Source organism: Aptenodytes forsteri, unplaced genomic scaffold, assembly GCF_000699145.1.
Source record: "Aptenodytes forsteri isolate BGI_AS27 unplaced genomic scaffold, ASM69914v1 Scaffold54, whole genome shotgun sequence".
Lineage (NCBI taxonomy): Eukaryota > Metazoa > Chordata > Aves > Sphenisciformes > Spheniscidae > Aptenodytes > Aptenodytes forsteri.
Window position 1 is genome coordinate 17,036,489 of NW_008796044.1, and position 22,004 is coordinate 17,058,492.

Below are 22,004 nucleotides of genomic sequence, written 5' to 3' on the forward strand. Positions count from 1 at the left end.
GAGCTCTGTGCTCTGGGCTGTGCTCGTCTGCTCTCATCAGCTAGGTGAGGCAGGGCCCAGGTCGTGCTCGGTGGGGGCATATCCAAGTGCGATCAAAGCATTTCAAGGAGTAATTCTGACTTGCAATGCGGGACTTCTTTCCCCCCAGGTCAGTAAAGAAGTGCTTCTGCAGCAGGGATGCTTTGTTCTCTCCTGAATGTGATTTTGGATAGCTCTTTACCATCCATAGCCCTCTAAGAGCTTACAGGGATCATTGCAGCAGTTATCGGCCCTGTGCTGGATGTACCCTTCAGGCCCTGCTGCTTACACTGCCCCGGTACAAATCTTCCCTGACGACTACTTTCGCTTAGGTTTGTTGTTTGTAGTGAGGCACTGTAGCTCTGCTCGTCCATGTGGCTGTGAGATGACTTGGGAAAAACAGAAGGGACCCTTCAGCAGAGAACAAGTTAAGGAATATTTTAAAGCCTTCATGCAGAGATGCCCTTTGGTGCAGAAAGGAGTCTGCAGAAGTCCTGCATTTGGTTGTTCAGGTTGGAGTATGGGTTTTCAGTGTTTTTTGCCTGTGTTTCCATTACTCAGCTGTAGGCTATCTAGCTCAGAGAAAAATACTGTATCAAGTCACTCATTAGTTTGCTCAAAATGGTTGCTGGTTCCAGATGTGCCACTAATTTTAACACTATGTCGGTATGAGGTGGCAGCAGGGATGCCATATTATTGTGTTTTGTTAGTCAGGGGATAACGTAGTCCAGAGCTTTCACTGAATTTCATGGGTGCATGGAGGTTCAGGTGTTCAGAGAAGCACTGGAAATACCTAATTTAAATTCTTCTCCAGCTACTGGGAGGAAAAAATGAATCATAAATAAACCTAAATCATGTTCTGCCTTCTCTGCAGATTTCTTTCCCTACCTCATGTAGTAGAAAAATGTGTGTTGTAAATCCCATGTGAAGCGCTTTACGCTGGCAGTTCATGTGGCTGTGTTAAAAGGGATCCTCACTGCCATATTTCAGACTTGCACCTTTTATTTTCCACGCACAAGTGTGCTCCTGGGTGCAACTGGGGGAGAGAGCGAGCAGTTTGTCTAGATGATGCGCTCTGCAAGCTCAGGTAAGAATATTAGATTGTGACCTAGAGAAAAGAAAAAAAAGGAGAAAAAAACCTGCATAACTTAGGGGCCCTCGGTCCCTCAGATAATATGGGGCAGTGCTCAGCACACCTGGGGATGGAGACCCATCTCCCTGGAAGCAGTGAAGTTAAAAAGTGGTGGTGCTGCTCACCTCGAGCAATAAGGAAAAAAAAAGAGAGATTGAGGTTTTTGGGGTTTGGTTTTTTTAGGTGTCTGGTTTCTGAGGCTTCACTTCTCTGCTTAACTTCCATATTCTGCTCTGAAAGAGAGGAGAGAGCAACTGTGTCAGTATTACCACTTCCCATCATACCTGCTCTGCTTTGCAGCTGACACTTGTTAACTGAATCAGAGGGGGGGAAAAATACCCTTTCTTGTTTTTATGTGCTCACCAAGTTTTGTGTTTCAAGAATAAATCGGGAAGTGTCTCATCTCTGTACCATGGAGGTGCTGAATCTGCACATGGGATGTAGAAAAGGACTTTTTGACCAAAGATTCAGGCTCTGTGCTGATGCTGACTTTTTTTTTTTAACACAGCTTAGCGATACTTGTCAGCTGAGCACGACACGAAGGAAGCAAAAACCCCTGCAAATCTGGTATTACAGCATTAACTGCAGAAAAGTGGTACTGAGACTGGTAATGATGTGACGGAGTCCTGATACGTGCAGGGTGCTGCGAAGCCGAGAGGATGATAGTGATTTTCATTAACTCCCTCTCTTTAGGGATCTCTGTCTTCAAGTTCTCCTGCGGTTTCTGCAAAATTCCTCAGTTGAAAAGAGTTTGGCTGAAGAACAGGAGCTGTGGCCAGGCTGTAGGCTCGGCTTGGGCTTTCTGGGTTATGCATTCACCAAATTTAGTTCTGCATTTGTGGATGGTATCAATTATATTCTGCCTCTTTAGAGTCATCCTATGACTAATTGCAGAGGGACTGATGAGACAGAATGGATCAGTTGAAAAATCTAATTTACAGGTGGGACTTCTGGCAGCTCTGTGCCCAGCACCTGACCCTGCTCTGGGGTTCATGGGATCCTTCATTTCTGGGGACTTTAGGTTTTTCCCTGAATATATATGCTATGGATGAACCCGAGGATGGTGGGAGGAAGCAGTCACTCTTCCAGTTTTCTCTTGTTTCAGTAAGAAATATTGACTAAAAGCTGGTTTAGATTGAGCAATCAATTAATACCCCTCAGCGCACGCACACATTGAATTAATTTGATAATCCCTCGTGTAAAGTCAGTGGAAAGAAGAATATTTCTTGTTAATTTACAACAGGAAGAAAGTGTATCCTCCAAAGGCAAATGTCACCATATTGATCAAAATTCACAACAGCATCTCCAAAACTTTGCACCATTGCTGGAAGGCTGGCTGTATTTTCAGAAGAGATGCTGATACTTTTTTTTCCTTTCTTTCCTCCTTTAATTTTAAAGGTTGCACCTTTCGCAATCCATTGCATCACAAAACTTTTCAAGGTGTGGTTTTTTTTTGTTTTGTTATTGGTTTTTTTTTTTTCTTTTTTGCATGCTGGTAGTTTTTTTTGTTGTTTTGTTGTTGGTTTTTTTTTTTCTTTTTTGCATGCTGGTAGTACCGAGTAGTTTGTGCTTGACTGATCATTCCTGGTGAAATCCTGCATTAAACGGGCTGCTGGTGGGGCAAGTGTGGGGGGTACTGAGCTAAGGAAGGGTTTGCTCCATGCCATGATGGAGCTAATGGCATTACGCTCAGGACAGCTGCGGGTACATCTGGTGTTAAACTACTGTTATTTAAACTTTATGATGCGAGAGACTGCCAACTCTCCCACTCGCAGCATATAAATTATGTCAATTGCTCATGCACTTTTTTTAACCCTGATTTCTCTTGAATTATGGATGATAGACAGGGCCAGAATTTGCTTTTAGTGTTCCCTTGTGACCGTGTGTATGCTGAGTGCACTGAGCAGTCATAATCTCAGTGTATGCAGTCAGGGGATGCATAATATAATTTGGGCTGTGACCATATAGCTTGTATCCTAACCATTAAGGGAGTTATAACATCTGAAACTCAGAGCTATTTTGGGGCAGGATGGCTACTTTGATGCCAGGTTTGTGCAGAAAACCGGTTGAGGCTGGAAGGGTTCGTAGCCACGAACTCCGTGTCCCAGATGGGTTTTTGAAAGCCAGCGTGATGTCCCTTTTCGAGAGAGCCCTCCATTGTGGAGACTAGAGACTGTCTTTCAGGCTTCATTGTGGGGAGAAATAATAGCTCCTGTTTGTAATGAAAATATTATGATTGGCTTGCTTTGAAGTTTTCAAGCCCGGATGCGTGGTGGTGGAGCGCGTTCATCAAGCCATGCACTTAGTTGACTGAATACTCTTGTGTGTGTAGGGAACAGGTTTGATTGGTGCAAATTAAAGTAGCTCCAGAGCTGATGGGGACCCTGCTGAAGCTGCTGGAGTTGCTGTCATTTTGACTACTCATACTGCTCCCCAGAAAGGGAAACCTTTTAAAAGATGTTAATGCAGTGTGCGGATATCATAGCGCTTTTGTAGAAGCGAAGCAAGGCGCTGCCGCTTTTAAGATAATTTCCGCAGCATTTATTGAATAATGTGTGTTTTTTAAGGTGTACTAACAGCGGGTGTTTGTAAATTATATAAAACAGCTACAGATGCTGACAAACAGTGTGTCTGCACTCCTGTTGTTGCATTTGAATGCTACATAAAATTTAAGACTTTTTTTTTTCCCATGCTTAAATATGAAGAAAGCTTCACTCCCTAGCATATTGATTTTACAAGCATTAGCTCTTTAATCAAACAGCCCTGAAGTTTTGCACTTCATTAACTGATCTTTAGGAGTAAAATGCAAACTCTTTGCAGTGGGCTGCCTGGGTGAACTCTGTCCTTGCTGATAGCACTTGAAATGTCGGGTGCTGGAAGATTTTAGACAAAAGTTGTGCTTGGAGTGGAGACGGCAGAGGTTAGAGGTATGGAAATGACTGGGTGGAAGAAATAAGGACTGTCAGCTGTCATGGCAAGTATTGCTAAGGGAAAAAACACAGCAGTTAGTAGAAAAAGTCTTTCGGAGCTGTGAAGTTGTATGGAAGTGAACCTTAGTTTGGCTCAGAGGAGATGGGGATGGGATGAAAAATCCTTTCGTGTGGCCAAATAAATCCTCCTGCAGGTCCTGTTGCAGAAGGAGGTGCTGCCGTAGCAGCAGCTCGTGCATCAGGGCTGGCCTGCAGAAGCCAGCAGGAACTCAGGCTGGGTGCTGCTGCCTGCCCTGCCCAGCCCTGCCTGCACATCGCTGCACGCCTGGCTGTCGCGTGCACTTCAGCTGGTTGTATTTATAATACCAAGGGTAAACTGTTTGCATGCATAATTATGAGGGTTTATTAATACTAAGCATTGTATAACAAACACATTTGCAAATAATGACTTTATAATATTGCCTAAATAATTGCTTTAAAAATGGCTTTAAAAATTACCTTATTAATGTGTTTTGTTTTAAGTATGCCATCAAAGCTTTATCTTCTTTTATTTTCTTTATTTTTCTGGGTTTTTATTTTTATTTCTACACTGCTATTTTTGACATTCAGGCGTATCCAGACAGTCAGCAGTAAGATACATTAGCTAAAAATACTCTGGAAATACTTCCAAAATATTGAGCTGTGCCTCTTCACAGCCTGCAGTCTGTCACTTACAGTATTTTACATGTATGGGTGGGTTATGAGATGCATTTAATGGGTGCAGTTCATTAAAAGAATACAGAGCGGTGCCCGCTGTTCACCGCAAAGAGCCGCTCAGTCCCCAAGACGCTTTGCAAGTGCAGACCTCTCCGAAGGAAACCACTTAATCCTTGGGTGAGCAACTATGATGATAATGTTCTGTGCTTTGTTGTGTACTATGATCTAATTGAGATTTAATGCATTCTGCCTTGTCCCTGCCGTGGACTCCCTTTGGACCATGCAGTACAAAGCTCAGTGTTAGCAGCTTTCTTTGCTGTATCCCAGTTTATGTCTTCAAAGACGTTCAGGCATTTATTTAGTTCGAGCGCATGAAATAGTTGTGCTGGCAAAGATGCACAAGAAGGGAAGAAACGAGATTCTCGCTTTTCCTTTCAAAATGCAATATTTGCTTTAAGCAAGACTACTGAATTATGAGTCTTTCATTCTCCCACCCCTCTGTTTAATAACTATGTATTTGCTACTAATTGTGTTAAATACATCTGCACCTCACGCGATGGTATCTAATCCCACAGCAATATTTCAGTATAAAATCAATTTAAATTGCCAGCACAAATGTGCATAACAAATCCAGTGGGAAGAAGTCTCAAACAGCTTTTGCAGCCCGGTTGCTCTGGCAGGGGTGGCCCAGTAAAGGGGGTTTGAGCCCACAAAGCAGCCTTGTGCCGGCTTGGGGATGCCGAGCCGCTGACCCGCTTGGTCGCCCTTTCATTGCCAACCAGGGATGTGCTTTGGGTTTTCACATTACAAAACAAGAAAAATGGTCTTTCTCCTTGCCCCTAAACTCTGTTCCTGGGAATCTGAGCCTTGGAGAGGTATTTACATGGGAAGAGATCTTGTAATTTTTAATTTTTCATGTGTTTTATCCACTTAAGTGGATGCTGTTGAGACAGTTATTTTTTTAAATGCAAACTTTTGGGAAACTTGGTTTCGGTTCAGGATCGCTCCTGCCATCGCACACTGAGAGCAATTTGCTTTTTTCTCGTTTTCCCATTTTCTTTCCTCTCCCCTCCTTGCTGGCTGGTCATTCACTCCATTTCACGGTGACACCCGAGGGATTTCTTTTCATTGACAGTTTCAGACCTTTTTTCCCCAGAAATGGGCACTGTGTGTATTCTTCCACCTGAGTAACCTGGAGGCAGCGCAGCCATTTAGTGCCTGCAAGTCATGTTGGAGTCAGTAAATCACCCTCGGATCCCTGTGGAGACCTGCTCTGCAAATGCAACACCTGTTGGCATTGGTGAGGATTATGAACGGGAATAGTTGGTAGCTCTGGTTTGTATTTTAGCTAGAAACAAATATTTCTGTTGAGTAGTATGGGTTGTTTAAGTCAAAGCTGTGCTACATTATTTAGTGCAGAAAATTGTCAAATAAAATAAACCCTGGTTTTTGTTGTTTGTTTTTTTTCTTAAAACATTTGCTTTAGCCGTTGGACAATCCCAGCTTGTAGCAGCTATGAAGTTGTTTGAATCTCCCCATGCTGGGTTTTATTCAGAATGGAAGTAGTTGAACACATGCGCATCAATAGGAGACTCGGAAGCATAAAAATTGAATTCTCTCCTTGCCTTTTCCTTTCCTATAGAGAAAATGGGCCCCATTAGTACAGAAAGCTTTGGCGAGATGGTATTTGCAGTCCAAGGCTGGAAAGCAGCTGCCATCCCCAGTGCGTTGTTCAGCAGAGGACTTCACTTTTCTCTGCTGCCGGTAATCCTATTTACCGTGGGCACAAAATACCAGCTGGATTTTGCCTGCTGGATATATTCTCCCATTACGAATGGGTTGAAGTCATTTTGTGCTGCAGTTGATCTGATGGAGCCATGTGCGGGGAAGATGAGGGTGCGAGGAGGGCTGCATCGTCCGGCCGTGGCTGGGGGCTGTTGGCAGCTGCGGGCGCAGCCAGCCCTTGCTGAGCAATGGTGCAATGTGAGGAGCCGCGCTGGGGGTGAATGAACACGATTTTTGTCTCGAAAGCAAATGTCTTTGAAAGTGAACTTTTCCCCAGGCTGTTCCAGTCATCCCTCTCTCGCCACTCATGTGTTTCCTTTGCAAGCTATGGGCTCCTGTATCGAAATGCTGAGCTGCAAAATATTCCAGCAGGCGTACGTGCACACCAGGCTCATGGGGAGGTGGTGGCGGGTCCTGCGTGGACCCTGCAGGGTGGGAGAACCTGGGTGCCTCGTCAAGGGACAGCACCGGTTTCTTCTTTGCTGATGAATTTGAGCTCTACATGCATAGGGAAAAGGGCTGTGTCCTTAGCATGGGATGTTCCTATTTACCTCGCTTTACTCCTGTAGAGTCCAATATAGTGACTCTCACTTCTGTTTTCCTTTCTGGTCAGTGGTCCAAAGCAACTGGGGAAAATGCTGCCCCTCTTGCATTTCTTTTGATCTGATTCATCATCGCATCTTTCCCCCAAAACTGCCAGAGAGCTGCACGTGCTAAACTAAAGGAGCCAGTTGTAATGACAGAGACTGGGAAGACAGACCGGGGAGTTTCTTGCATTGTCGCTCAATTTTAGAATGAGTAGATTTACTTAGTTTTTCTAAGGCACCAGGGAATTTGAACCATAAGCTGATGGAAAAGCCTAATTCCAACCTCAAACCTGAAATACAGTGCCTGCCTGCTCCATGCTGGGCACCCTTCATCAGGTGTCTCGGCTTTAAACTGGTGGCACTGGTTTTCTGGGGCTTTCATGGCGCTCATCTAACCTACATTCAGATGTAATCACTGCCTTAGCCTCATGGGTGTCTGTGCACACCTTGTATGCTTCTATTTGTATAGTTGTGCTGTATCCATGTGGATCAGCTTAACATGTGAAATATGCCCTGCACCGAAATGCATTTTATTCCATTCCCTTTCTTAAAAGAATAAAAAGCCCCGTAATGCTGCTTTTGCCCAGTATGCTCTGATGTTGATGACTGATGATTGCGGCTTATTCCTGCTTTTTATCCCAAGCTTTTCCTCTTCCGCTATTAAATGTGACCCTCTTGTTTTCATTTGGTGCCTTTGTGTTCCAAGGGAAACAACGTTTTGTTGATTTTTTTTTTTTTATCAGTTGTTCCGTGTTGGTATTCCTTGTACAGAGCACTTTCAAAGGGAAGGCGGTGAATACATGTACTCTTATTTTATATCTACCCGTTCAGATTCAGCTCTCCACACGCTTTCCTGGCGTGAATGAATGAGGAGTGCTCCCGCACCCTAGGTGCAGGCTGCCGTCTTTGTTTAGCAGCAAGGTAAGTCCTAGATGGACTCTCAGCGTGGCTGTGGACCAGCACTGATGCCATGCGAGGGGATAAAGCTCGTTGTGGGTGGCTGCAGGGCTCTGCCCTGCTGGGCAGTTTCCTGAACCAGATGCCCAGCTATGCAAATTGGGAAAATTCAGATTAAGTTAAACGTGTTTGAAACAAAAGTACGTCCACTGCAGAAACCCTTAATTTGTTACTGATTTTTTTAATCTATTTTTCACCTCTTCTGGATTTTTCTTTTTACATTGTGAGTCTCAACCTGAGACACTGGTGATACTCCTGCTCCTCAGAACAAAAAAAAAAAGCAGGTAATGTTAGTGTTTCAGTGCTAATGTTCCATTTCTGCACTGATACCCTCCAAGCCAGTTTTAACAGTATGTGAGGTTTAAAGGCTTTACACTTTCAAAATAGCTTTTTAGTAGGTTTTTCATTTTACTGCGTTATCCTTTCAATAGCCTATAACTCTTCCATCAGGTAAATGCATGTTAAAATGCTTCCTTCGGCACAGAGCAAATATGGAAGGGAGTAAAAGGTTTGTAATGCAGTAGAAATGTCATTAATTCTTCCATCATCCTTTGTATAAGAAGCACGGGGAGAAGTAAAAGCTGGAGGGGGGGGGGGGGCGTAAAAAAGTTGTCTTTTGTTTAATTTAGGAGCTTAAGATGTTGCTGCATATACTTCCAACCGCTTGGTGCAGGTTAGGATGATGTGGCAGGGCTGGCAGAGGAGGGTGGATGTGTACTGGGGCTATTTACCTCGGCAATAGGAAGAGATCTTGAAATCTGATATTCAGGAGCAGGATCGTTAGTCAAACTGTCTTAAGAAAGAGATAAATCTTCAATCACAGTCGGGGCAATATCCTTTATTGATGAGAAAGTAAAATCTTCAGGAAGGGGGTGAGAAACAGATGTGCCCCGAGGACAGAGCCTCGAAAGGCTTGGTATTAACTACGGGCTCTTAGGTCTGGGGTGCCTTTGCTGACAGAGACCAAAATGTCAAGGTGTTGTCCTATATGACATAAAGGTTTCTGTGCATTAACACTGGCCCCAGATGGAGCAGGCAGTGAAACAAAATGGTGTGTCCACAAAATACGGGAGTCCTGGAGTATAACGGTGTCCTGGAGTTAGCCAACAAATAGAAAATTAAATCAGAGGAGAATTGCAAAATTAGCGCAAGGCACAGAAGAACTGGATGCGATTGCTTAGAAAATAGTGTTTCTCCTTATTTCTTAGTCTTGGAAAACAACTTTATTAAAGATAACAGAGAATGGGAAAGGCGAATGCAAATGGTTATTGATTGGTGTCGCGCTGTGGCAATGTTTCAGGCTGGCTTCAAGCTCACGGAGCACTTACTGTGCACTCCCACCGACCAGCACTGAATTAAAGCTTGAAGGCACTGTGGTCTCTTGTACTAGAGGATGGGGAGTTGCTAGGGCACATCTATAGTTGGGGAATTTGGGGCGTATGTCGTATTTTTTTATATGTTTTGGTGACACCCCAATTCAAATTGGCTCACTCAGCCTGGCGGTGCGTGCATCTGAATCCAGTTTTCCCTACATGTGTTCACTTAAGCAACAATCTGAAAACATCCTCAACCCACGGCCGACACAACTTTGTTCAGCCTTTGAGCTGCTGAGCAGATCATCACTGGGCAGTAACGTGTTCATTTAAGAGTTATTTGCAGTCTCAATGAAATGTATACGTTTGCCTTTTGTGACTGTCCTGCTGGCAGATGTTGGTTTTGTTGATTTGCTATCATTTTAAATCAAATGTACTTTGTTCCTGATAGTTTTTATGAACCTTATCTGAAAAGCATTGCATAATGCATATAAAAATACTATTTTAAAGAGACGTCCTGTTCTTACTAATTTTAAAGGCAGCCCTGGGGTTTTTTTGAGTTTGCCTCTCTCTCTAGCAACCGGCTAATTTTGAAAGCTTCCCTTTGGGCTCAAAAAGCTGGGTGGGTTTTCAAGTAATGAAGTATTTGGCATAAGTTGCGGTAGCTGCTGGCTCTGTGAAGCACTGGCTGTTCGCCTGTACCCCCCTCTCCTTGCCGTCCCTCCCGAGGTGGGACACAGTCCTGGACACGCTGAGAGCGATGTGCCCCGCATGCCTGCCGTGCCCTGATGTCCTGTGCATCCCTGTTTGGCACAGCAGTGAGGCAGCGCTCCCGTTGTCCTGTTTATACAGCAAATTTAATTTCTCTGGTGCAGCGTTTTTGGAGGCAGGGCTCCCAGCATGGAGGGTTAGGAGGAAAGATTTTGCCGCTAGCTTGGAGGAGGTGTGGGCGAGGCTGGGCCTCTGCTCTTTGAAGTTCAAGTTTCTCTTTTGTTTTAGAGCAGCTGAAACAATTTCAACTGTGCGTAAGCCAAACCTGGTGGGGGCAGGTTTGAGCAGTGCTTTGCTCCATCTGATGAGGCACCACTTTCTCTATTCAGCAAGGGGTTTGTTTCATGTTATGGTCAGAAATAGCTGGGTCTTTTCCTGCAGTGGTTCTTCTGTTTAAAAAATAAATATGTAAACACATGCAGATTTCTTTTTAAAGTGCTTCCATGCGATTGTTCCAGCAGCTTCAAGGAAGCTTCAACTGGAAAATGGCTGGGGTATCTGGTGGGGTTTGTGGCTGGAATATGGGCTGTCCCGGCCCCTCTCTTGTGCCAGCACAGCTAGTGATGCTCACTGCTTTCTCCTCACTGTCCCACTGACCTTCTTTGGAGTCTCTCTGAAGCCTTTTCAGCAGGGGGTCACCATGGATGTGGTATGCCAAAATGTCTTTTCTCCCTTTACCTAGAAGGAAATCACTCGCCGGATCAGCTGCTTCAGCATACGCCCAGGTCAAACTTCAAGTAAAGTCTTACTTACAAAAAATGCAGAATATCCTGCTGAGTCCTGTGGGTGATCTGCAGGTCTTGGAGACCACAGGGGGGTTGCAGACAACAACTAGGAAATCTTTCTGTTATACTGTGTTGGCCAATGACTCTTCAAACTTATATTCCCTAGAGCTTCTCCTTTTCCCTATGTTCTTTTTGATTGCAAAGCTGAACCAGCAATGGAGAAGGCGGCTTTGGAGGCAGCACGAGGTCAGCCAAGCTGCTGCTGATCTGTCGCTGCAGGCTCCTTCTGTGGCTTTTGTCTCCTTAGACCATTTGCATGCTGCAGTTTTCTCATAGACTGAAATTAAATGATTCATTAAGAATGTAAAGAGGGCATGCACGCAGACGAGCAAACAACTTACATGGAGTCACTAAGAAGGTCCCTCCACCAGTTATTTCCCTTTCTGAAGGATGGCTCAGAACTGATTTATAAAAATGTCCTTTCTTCTGTGTCCCAACGCAGATGTAATACATCCTCGTTCAGTAGTTGCATGATTCTAATTCTCCCCATAATGGACCTGTTTGGCTCCTGCCTCACACCTCTGTTAAATGGTAACGCTCCTATGCTTGTAATCTGTGAGGCTCTAAGGCATCTAGTCAGAAAAACATAAATGAAATGTCTTGGGGGGAAAAAAAAAAATGTGAAAAGACACTGTGCAACCTCAACAGTTTCCAGTGGGAAGTTTATGGTGATTTAGATGTGATGCAGGAATGCCACTAATCCTGCTGCTGGGGCTGCCTCTTCAATCAAATAAAGTAGCCATGAGTCAAACATGCATTACACTTCACCCAGAAGTAAAAAGCACCCAAATACAAAACACCTGTACTAACACAAACCCCATTACAACTAAATAGGTTTTAATACTTTTTTTTTTCCTTTTCTCTCCATTTATTTCCAGCAAATGGCAGCTTTTACAGAAAAACATCAGTGCTGAGAAACAGACTCACAAAATGAATCCAGTCCCTAATTTTCACACAGATGTCTGCCTTCATTTATGCATAATAGTAAATGATAGAAGTCTTGCAAGTTGTACATATATGCAGCTATTGATAGATTCCCTCTGGAAACTTTTATCCTCGAAAATTAATCTAGGTGGGAGAAAGGGGCAGGAGAAGGGACAGTAAAAGACCCTGTAGATTTATTGTCTTAACAGACCAAACTGAGTTGTTCCTGGAGGTGGATTTGCAGGCTCATGCTTGCTTCCTTTTGAAGGTAAGAGCTTTCCTTTGGTAAAGAGAAGTGGCTGGTTTGAGAATCTTATTTCTGGCTGCTGGAGGAGGTGTGATGGGCGTAGGGGCTCAGAGAGGCGGCTCTGCCGTGGATTCCCATTTTGAGTACTTGTCCTTTATTGTTCGCGCAGTTAAATGTTTCTGTTGGTGGAGCAGAATGAAGCCCGTTCCTCCAAGTCACAAAGTGTTTCCAAGTTACGCTAATAACCAGCGTTATAATATAATATGGAAGTTACTGGAAGACCTGGTAGTTAATTACTGTATATTTAGGTTGTACCCAGTGCCAGCCTCCATCCTTTTCTAGCAGCGAGGGAAACGGGTGAAAGTCTGGTGTTTCTCTCTCTTTTACATTTTTGGGCTGTGCTTTAACGTAGCTTGAAAAATGTTTTTCAAGAATGCAGCTTCATTTGTAAGGTTCAAACGTGCAACGTGCACCTCAAAGAAGAGGAAACGCTAATGGAAGTGCTGACACAGCATCGCTGTGATGACGCTAGCTGAGGTCTCTATAATCAATCATGCTGAAACCTCGTGCGGTGGCACCGGTACAATTTGTTGCAAGCAAGATGATTCTTTTTACTAAGAGTGGAATTCAAGAATAATGTAATAAGGAAGCTGAATGGGTATTAATTATAAAAGCTTGTTATCTATTCCTCTTCCAACCAGAAATAAACAGGATAATGTTCTGTTTTTGAGACAAACACGATGATGAGCTGGCTTTCTGTTTCTGTTCTTTTTCCTCAATGAGCCTTATAAACTGATGCACTGAATGAGAAAATAAATAGGAAACTGAAAACATCTTTCTATCCAATCTGAAATAACATTTGGTTTGTGCATATGTAAGGGGAAAATAGGCGTACAATAAACAAATGCAATTATTTTCTGATAAATGTTCTCATTGCAAAGTAATGAGTCAAAAAAATAGAAAAAGGGGAGATTTCTGTGAGACTGTAGAATACCCCTCAGATGGAAACCTGGCATCTTTTGTTCTTGAACCATTGCTAATATTGCAAGATGTCCTGTGTTTTTACATAGGCGTGATAAGCAACGGCCATGCGTGTCCCTCTGCCATTGCAGCACGGCCCAATACACTTGGTTTATGGATTTCACCCTCCTCCAAGTAGAAATGGTCAAAGCGTGGGTAAAATTGTTAAAAGTTTTGGAATCGGATGTTGAAAAATAGGTGGAAGTGAGAGACTGCTGCCTTGTGCCAAGGAGGTTTGAGGGTAGCACTGTGGAGGACTCCGGGTTCACGATGAGTTGTGGCTCCGGAGGGTGGAGGAGCCAGGGGAAGTGAGATGCAGGGCAGGCAACCCTCGGGGTGGCGTGGGGAAGCCTCAGATGGTGTGTCCGGGGGGAGAGGGGAGCGAGCAAAACACGACATGCATGGACAGATTTAAAGGTTAATAATGCAGATAACTGGGAGGATCTAGACTGCTCAGCTTGCCTCCAGCAACTCCACTGGTGATGTAATTGGAGAAATCGCCAGGAAAACCGGCAAGTCATCTACAGTCATGTTGTTATTGGATTCTAACTTCCTCGTAGTCTCTGCCACAAGAAGTTCATTGAAGGAATAGCAGAAAGATGCATGACACTGCGTTATTGATTTCTCATGTCTTTTATAGTAGCCCGTAGAGTGCTAGGGTTTGCTGTGCTGGTCAAAGGATAAAAGACCACTGAAAACAAGGAGAGGAGTAAGGCTGGTCCTGAGAGTAAGAGTGAAGGAATGGGGCAGCCAGGAGATTGCTGAGCAAGATTAAAGGCAACAAGACTGATTTTGAACATTGACCTGTGGGAATTTCATTGCCTTCCTTCAGAAGAGTGCATTCTTCTGGTACGGAGTCTTAACCAAAGAAACCAAAGTATTAATGTGATCTGTTCCCTCCAGATCTGATACTGGAAAGTTTCTGCACTCTTTGGACTGTGCAATACTGAGATAATTAAATACGCAATCGAGTAAAATACACACATGTGCACGCACACATGCATGTGCATACACACACACTGCTACCCAGCTTCACTGGGTTACTCACAACGCTGTAAATACGGGTGCCCAAGGAAACACTAGATTAAATCCTTCTGATCAATGCAGGCAATATACTGGTCATATAGTCATGTTGTGACGTTTCTTGGCTGCCTGGTTGTGGGGACCTGCTAGACAGCTTGCAAACACAGGGTGAGGTGTGGTGCCAACAGGAGCTGCGCAGCACAGCAGTCCAGCAGATTTAGGTCTATGTCTATACTTGCTGCACAGTGGTAATGTAATAAAACTGCCTCCGATATGTAGTACCTATCATAGATAACTTTATCTAAGCATTTACTAAAGAGCAATTTTATGAATCATCTCTTTAGTAGCTCTTCCAAGAAGAGAACAATCAAGCAAATTGTGCATGGTAGAGTTTCATGGCAAGGATCTAAATATATATGCTCTCTTATGTTGGCTGGTATTTCTTTCTCAGCAATCTGCGTATATGCTTTACGTAGTTGGGATCTTTTGATTTGTACATGTCTGTTGCCTCTTTTTTCACGTTAGTACCCTCATAAACCATGGTATCATCCAAAAATAATATTTAATGAAGCTTTTGATCTCACAATGGTTAAATGGATTTGAAATGGGACAAAAACTAGGCTAATTACATAAGGAATTACTGTAGTTACTTGAAATTTTCAAATGCCTTTTCATGGTATCACCTCTAATGGATTTCATAGTCCTGACAGATATTGAAAGTAACACTAATCCCCATTTTCAGATGTAAAAATTGATACAGAAAATTTCCCTATAATTTTTGAGTGCTTCCTTGGTGTTATTTGCAGAATAACTGCACGTTGTTACTGAACTTTGGTTGAGCAATTCCAGTTTGTTTGTATTTGATGTTAAACTGTAGACACAGATTAAGCAGCTCCCTTGGTGTTGGTGTCATCGGTGTAACTATTTGTCGCAATATTCCTTTCCAGACTAGATTTTACTTTCCTTTTGGTGTTTCTGTTTTGGTTTTTCAGCTCTGCAAGAGTCCTCCTGAATTAACGTGGCCATCTGGGAAGGTTTGTTAGTGTTTGTTCCAAGGAGCCTTTCCACGTCATCCTGTCTTTTGTTTCGTGTAGAGCATCTAAATTAGTAAAAGTGACTGATTTTTTTTTTTTTTTGTCCTTCCCTTCCGAGGCTGATGTGTCCCCCTCCATCCTGCTCAAAGATGCACACGCATACATACACACAGTTATCTCCTGGACCTTGAAAGAAAATAGTTTGCGTCCATAGCAAAATGTATGCTTGAAGCACATCTCATTTTCTGTATTGTTCTCTAGGATAAGCCACTGGTTTTGCTTTATAAAAATGTATAAATTATAGCACCAAAGGCTAGTAACGGAGATGGTGAATGCACTGTTGCCATGCCCCTATTCCAGGTGATTTACCATGGCTTTTCTGCCTTTCCACTTTTATAACAGGCATGCAATGAAAAACCGAGAAACTCACAGAGCAGATTATTACGAAATTCCTGCTTTATGTTTCCTTTCTCATTTTATTGCGGCATTAACAATGTTTGTAGCGCACGCATTTGCTAACTGAACAGAAGCCAGGTGCAGTAGTCACGCATCTGAACGTTTGTTACTTCCAGCCATGAGTTATTCAAGATGTATATTGAGTTATGTGCTGGGGGAGGAAAGTTTAGGGCACCGTGCTGCAGCATCTGATTTCGTCTCATCAGCAAAAGTGAAGTTGTGGCAAGTCAAGTGTATGGGAAGTGTCTAGGTGGTCTTATACATGTATATGTCTGTGTATGTGAATAGATGTATGTAAATACATACTTGAACACATACACCTATGTGCGTATGCATTGTGCATATATATATCTGCGTGTACTGGCAATACATGTATTTACATGTATAATGTAAATTTACATGTAAATACATACTTGAACACATACACCTATGTGCGTATGCATTGTGTGTATATATATCTGCGTGTACTGGCAACGTATATTTTTCAGCAGTAAATAGTGTGTACAGGTGTGACATTTTAGACCATAGAAGATTATTTAATGTGGGAAAGGAAAAATGATGTCAGGATGCCGGAGGAATAGCTCATGACCTGTTACCTCACCGGTTTACCTAATGGAAGTAACGAACTAAGTTTAGAGACTGGATACTTTTATCATGTTATAGAGGGTTTGATTTGATTTTTATTTTGTTACAACATTTGCAAGGTGCAGCGTTGCCTTTGAAGGACTTGGGGTAGAAGCTTCCAGTTTCAGTTATACCAGTCTCCAGTGCCCCATCATTAAAGCTTCCAGTTTTGGCTCCGGTCCTGATGTAACATCTAAACTTTTTCCTTCAGCAGTAAAACTGGATGTCCAGCTGCCTGCAGGAGCTCACTGTTACTTGAGGGCAAACTGGCTTTTTACATGTAAATGTAGTAATTTACATTTCTGCAGTGTATAAGCAACTTCTTCTGAGTAGCGATATGATAGAGCTGTTCGGTTTTTGGTTTTGCTGTATGTGTGATGGGTTTGTCTGGTTGGTCTTAATTGAAGTCAGTGCTTGTCGTGAACCCAACCTTCCCTTGAACTCTTTTTGCTGAAGTAAGGAATAGGGTTGTATTTGGGAGTAAAAAAATTGTCTGTAAGCTTTAGTCTGATCTGTAACATATTTAGTGGCGTGTAAAAGGTAGATGAGGTCTCTGTCTTTATGAATTAATGAGCTGCCAGAGGATGCGTGTTCTCCAATGTCGCAATGACATCTTCATTTTCTTATTGAAGTCTGGCTTGAGATGAAGGCAGCCTGCTAAACAGCCTTATGAAATTCCTAAACTAATTTACTGCCTGCACAAGGCTTTTGTTGGTTTTCCACTGGAATTCCAAATTGCTCAGGGGCAGCCAGAAACCGATTTGAGAAGTCAAGTGTGTTCATGGGTGTATGCGAATGGGCTTCCTCTCTCCATCCTGCTGACTTTAATACAGTATAACAACTCAGACTCTAGCCATGTTGGGTAAACTTAATTAGTGTTGAAAAGTGGCTTGTTTTGCAAGATGATCAATTTTTAACCTAAGTAAATGACTTTGCAACTAATAAATTAAATAAATTATGGAAGTAAATGACTTTCTTTGCAACTAATAAATTAAATAAATTATGCCTTTTTCCGTGCAGTACAGTGGGGCTCGTAAATACTGTGAGCAGTTAGTTGGTAGTTTCACTTGATTACCTTTCCCATTTCTGTTTTTAATAATCCTTGTAAGAGTGGGGAATTCAGTCACTTTTAATAATGTGACAAAAAATAGTGATGGCAGGCGCATTTCACGCCACTGAGCTACACGCCGGTGTCCTTCCTGGCTTGGGTGCTGCCCATGGGATCAGCTGGAGCAGGCACCTCGATGCAATCGAGGAACGTCCCTTTCCGTGGTGTGTGGTGATGCTCTGGATCGATTAATTACCTGGATAAAGACAACACTGCTTTTACAGTAAAATACCTTCTTTCCTCTTGATTTCCACTGGCTCCCTTCTGTTTCGCATCCCGTTACTGTCCTTCCTGGGCGGAGGGTCCGTCTGTACGTCTGTGTGTGCTTGTGGCGAGCTTTAGTTCTTCAAAGGATTATGCAAATAGTAATTGAATTAAAGAGCTGCTATCAACATTATCAGATTCTGGCAAAGACGTCCCATGTTAACACTCTGCTTGCTGACACACAGATTTCGGAGGGCTTGGACTAGTAGAAACGCATCAGGATTCCTGAGTACATGAATCTTTCCTTTCTGGCTGTTTGTGGGGTATCCTGCCTACCCCCTTACCCAACTTAGGTGTGGTTGAACAGGAGTTCTCCATCTGGGAACACAGAATAAACCAAACTGAATGAAACGAATGAGGCATAAACACAGACACGCTTTCTGCGGTTTCTCCATAGTAACCGGGGTGGACGAAGAAAAGCCAAAGTATTTTTGTCTTTTTTTTCTTTTTTCCATAAGCTGGTGCTTAACCAAATCTTTGTATCATTAAAAAACTTAAAACTTCCGTTGCAATAGGAATAGTGTTTGTCTTCAGTAATCCTAAGTTTATAGTAAAAATCAAAATACCAAAAATAATTGAGGCTCCAAGAGGATTTTTGCTGCTGCCGGTGCCTGCGGTAGCTGTCGGGGCAGGGTGCAGATGTGGCCTGCCCAGGTGTGACCTGATGCATTAAATCAGAGCAGCCCACTGTGAATGAGGAGGCAGAAATAACCTTCAGCGAGACGTATGGTGCAGTCCTCAGCTGGTGCTAGCTCTGAGAGATCAATTTTTAGCGATCAAGACAGCACAGGAAGGGCTTTGCTGTAGTTGTATCTGAATTACGTTTATATAGACAATAATAGCTCCTGAATCTTGGGTGTTTGGGTTTTTTTTTAATATCTTTAGCATCAACAGCAGTCTCCAAAACATGTCTTTTGAAGGCACATTGTGATGGATAAGCCAAGTGCCTGTACAGGTGCAGGTCCTGCCACCGAGAGGAGGAGGAAGAGGAGGAGGATGCTTGAAAAGGGCTTCCTCAAGCCCTGATCCTTCGTGCTGCTCTGGTCTACAGCAGACACCATAAATGCAGATGGCCTTGGCAGTGAGGTCTCCCAGAGGTCACAGAATTTGCGTTCCTGAGGACATTTTGCAGAAACTCTGGAACAATTAGTAAAGTAAACAAAGAATATTCAGATACTCCTTCCAGGGACTGTACTTTTTGCACTGCTCAGAGATGCTTTGACCTTCTAGTTTATTACAAGTCAGGAAAAGTCAATATTTCTTAGCTTGCTAAGTTGGAGGCATTTTAATGAGTTATTGAGTCAAATAGTTAATCCTCCAATAACAGATTTTTTTCCCTTTCTGATTTACAGTGATAAAAACAAAGGCTTAACAGGGACCAAGAAAAATGGGATTTTGTAGAAACTTTTGCTTCTCTTTGTGCACACGCTTTAACCCCTTGATCACTATTAGGTGAAATGGAGCTTCAATACTGGGACATTTCATACGGGCATAAAATGCTGGGCAGGCAGGGGCTATGTCGATGTTAGCAAGGAATTTAGCATGATAAAAAAGGATCAATAGATTGAGGTAGCTAGTGCTGATGCTCCTCACATCTCCATTACATGTGATGAGGGGGTGTCTTTGGATGAGATCTGGTCTGCTCTCATAGGCTGAACAGTTCTGCTGCTTGAAAAATCTTTGAAGGGCAGAGCCTCGGGTGCGTTTTGGAGGATGTTGTGGTGCTGCAGCCGCTGCAGGATTCGTCCTGTTGGGTGCTGGAGCACATCTGGAGCAGTGCTTCCACCTGAGCTTCCTCTGAAAGAAAGCGTACACTGAAACCTTGCCGAGAGCCAAACCTACGGGTGGTAAATGTAGACAACAGGGATTTGCTTCAGAACCTCCTTGCTGGTCCAGGCCGAGTCACTGGCGTGGGTGCAGCCGGAGGCTGCTGCTGTTGGAAGGCTGCGCAAGGCTGGCAGCAGGCTGTGCGCTATGAAATGTTTATTCCTGCTTTAATTATGCCTTTTGCAGCATCCCTTTGTAATTCTCAACTTTGTGTACTCCAATTAGCATAGAATAATCTAATTTCCTGAAACTCTCTTCATTGAGCATAATGCTAATTATTGCTCTGAGTAGTGGCTTGTTTGGAAGTGCCCTGTCCTGTATGAATTATAATAAAGTTCTGTTGTAAGCCTTTAAGCGAGGAAACTTCAGAAGCAGAAGATGTTATAGCACAAGGGCAGCTTCCTTAGCCTTTAACAGTATCAAACAGCAGATAGCACAGTAATGTTCAGAACATTATATCCAATGAATTCTTAAAAGTCGTAGAAAGTTATTTTTCATCGTATGTCATTTATTCAGAGCGTAGGGATAGATACTGATGGTCACTTTTACAGCGAGAAGCATCTTCCCATAATATTCCCTTCACTTCAGTGATAAGTCTTTCTTGGGGGTTATTTTTTTCAAAAGCTCTCAGCGATTGTCTGTCTGAGCTTTCATTGAAACCTGTGTGAATTTTAGCCTTGGGGATGTTCTGCTTCTGGCTCACAGAGTGGAAGTTAGACTCTGAATACGGACACCGGTACAGAACTGAAGTGCCATCACTTAGGGCACTTTGCTGCCTGAAATGAAGCTCCTCATGGGTTTTGTGGCTGGAGGAGCGTAGGTTTTCAGAATTGCTTTCTGAGTGTAACTCATGGCCAAACTCATGGCACTGAAATACTCTCTCGGGATTTTATTCTAGGGTATAGTTTCGCAAAGGGCTGAAAGAACAAACGGCCCTATGTCCATCGCTTTTCAATAAAACCCTTTTAGCACACGCTTAATGTTGTGATGAGTGAGAGCTGGAGGTCTGGGAGCACAGATGTGAAGACATTCTCCAAACTGCAGTTGTGCTGATATTCAAAGCGGGGTGCTTTTTCCCCTCAGAAACCCTGTAGCTCCTGCTCCTGTAATTGTTGTGTTGCTACATCAGACGAGTACGGTCTGTTAGGCAAATACTGCTCACTGACTTTTTCTGCTCTTCCCAGTGCTTTATGGGCAGGACGGCCTGCATGCATCGTGTGAGAAGAAGTACTGCGGCCGGGGGAGCAAGTGTGTCGTGAACAAGGACACCAACCAGCCCGAGTGCAGATGCGTAGAAGATTGCAAGTCCAGCTACATGCCCGTGTGTGGATCTGATGGCAAATTTTATGAAAATCACTGTCAACTGCATCGAGCCTCCTGTCTGCAGAGGAAGAAAATCTACATTATCCACAGCAAGGACTGTTTCTTCAAAGGTAGGGCATCATTAAAAATAAATACTTCTGTAGAACTTTCATCACTCATCTTACTGTAATCTTGATAAATGGCCAAACGGTCTGTTTTATTTCTAAGAGAGAAATTTTTCAAGGATGATTTATTCTAGGACACTGTAGAACATAACACAATGTTTTATGCAGCTATTAAGCCCTTGAGTGTGATCACCACCCAAAATGCAATCAAACTGGGAACTGGTAAATAATTAACGTCACTGTATGCGTTGTGTATGTTGCTCAGTACTGACAACTTGCAGTGTAATAACTTTTTACAATGTAATTCATTTGGTAGGGCTTTGAACAAGACAAAGACATTAAGAAAAAGTATATGGTATTACAAGAAGTTTGTTGCAAAAATGAGAAACAAAAACCTACTTATGCAAATGACATGGGCACAGGAAAGGAGCTGTTTAGATGAAATAAGAGGGGTGGGACGTGTACTGCCAGAACAGAGACTTAAATAATTTTAAAGACAGTTCTGGTTACCAGCAGGACGCGTGCATCTTCAGCTGTTTTACTGGTTCAGTAGCAAATTTCATTATCATCACTGCACCAAATCCCCAAAGGGATGGAGTCCTGTGTCTTTTCCATTAATATTTTGTATGCCGTGTACCATCCTGTCACAAATCAAGTGAGGCTGCAGTAGCAGGAGCGTGTGATAAAATGCCAGGGAGTGGAAAAAGTCGTAAATTATTTTACTTCTAATGAGAGGTCTTATAAAGGCCTCGCTAGAGTGTATCTTGAAGGCTCATTGTCAGATATGACTCCATATACCTACAGAAAGATTTGAGTGGGTTCTTGCAAATACCTCCAGTGACATTTACATGATCAAATATGAAAATAAATCCTTTATCTTCAGCTCGCTGGGCACTTGAGCCCCTGAGGAGCTTGGCTGTATACAGAGCTATCCGTGACAGCTTCTCGTTTACTAACACATGCGAATGCATGATGCTAGAAGAGCCTATTTAAGAAACAGGAGCCCATTCGACGAGTCTTAATATATTCTCGTGATACCCTTTGGAGATAGAAAAGCATTACTGTTCTTGTGCCTT

General features: G+C 43.1%; 1 protein-coding gene across 2 annotated transcripts in view; it reads left to right on the forward strand.

The window, feature by feature from the left end:
- FSTL4 (follistatin like 4) overlaps positions 1-22,004 on the forward strand; it is a 235,171-nt gene that overhangs the window by 50,144 nt on the left and 163,023 nt on the right. For both annotated transcript variants that reach the window (XM_009285930.2, XM_009285931.2), the window contains one exon: positions 20,686-20,934. In XM_009285930.2, the coding sequence (XP_009284205.2) occupies positions 20,686-20,934 (249 nt within the window). The remainder of the gene's footprint in view (positions 1-20,685; positions 20,935-22,004) is intronic.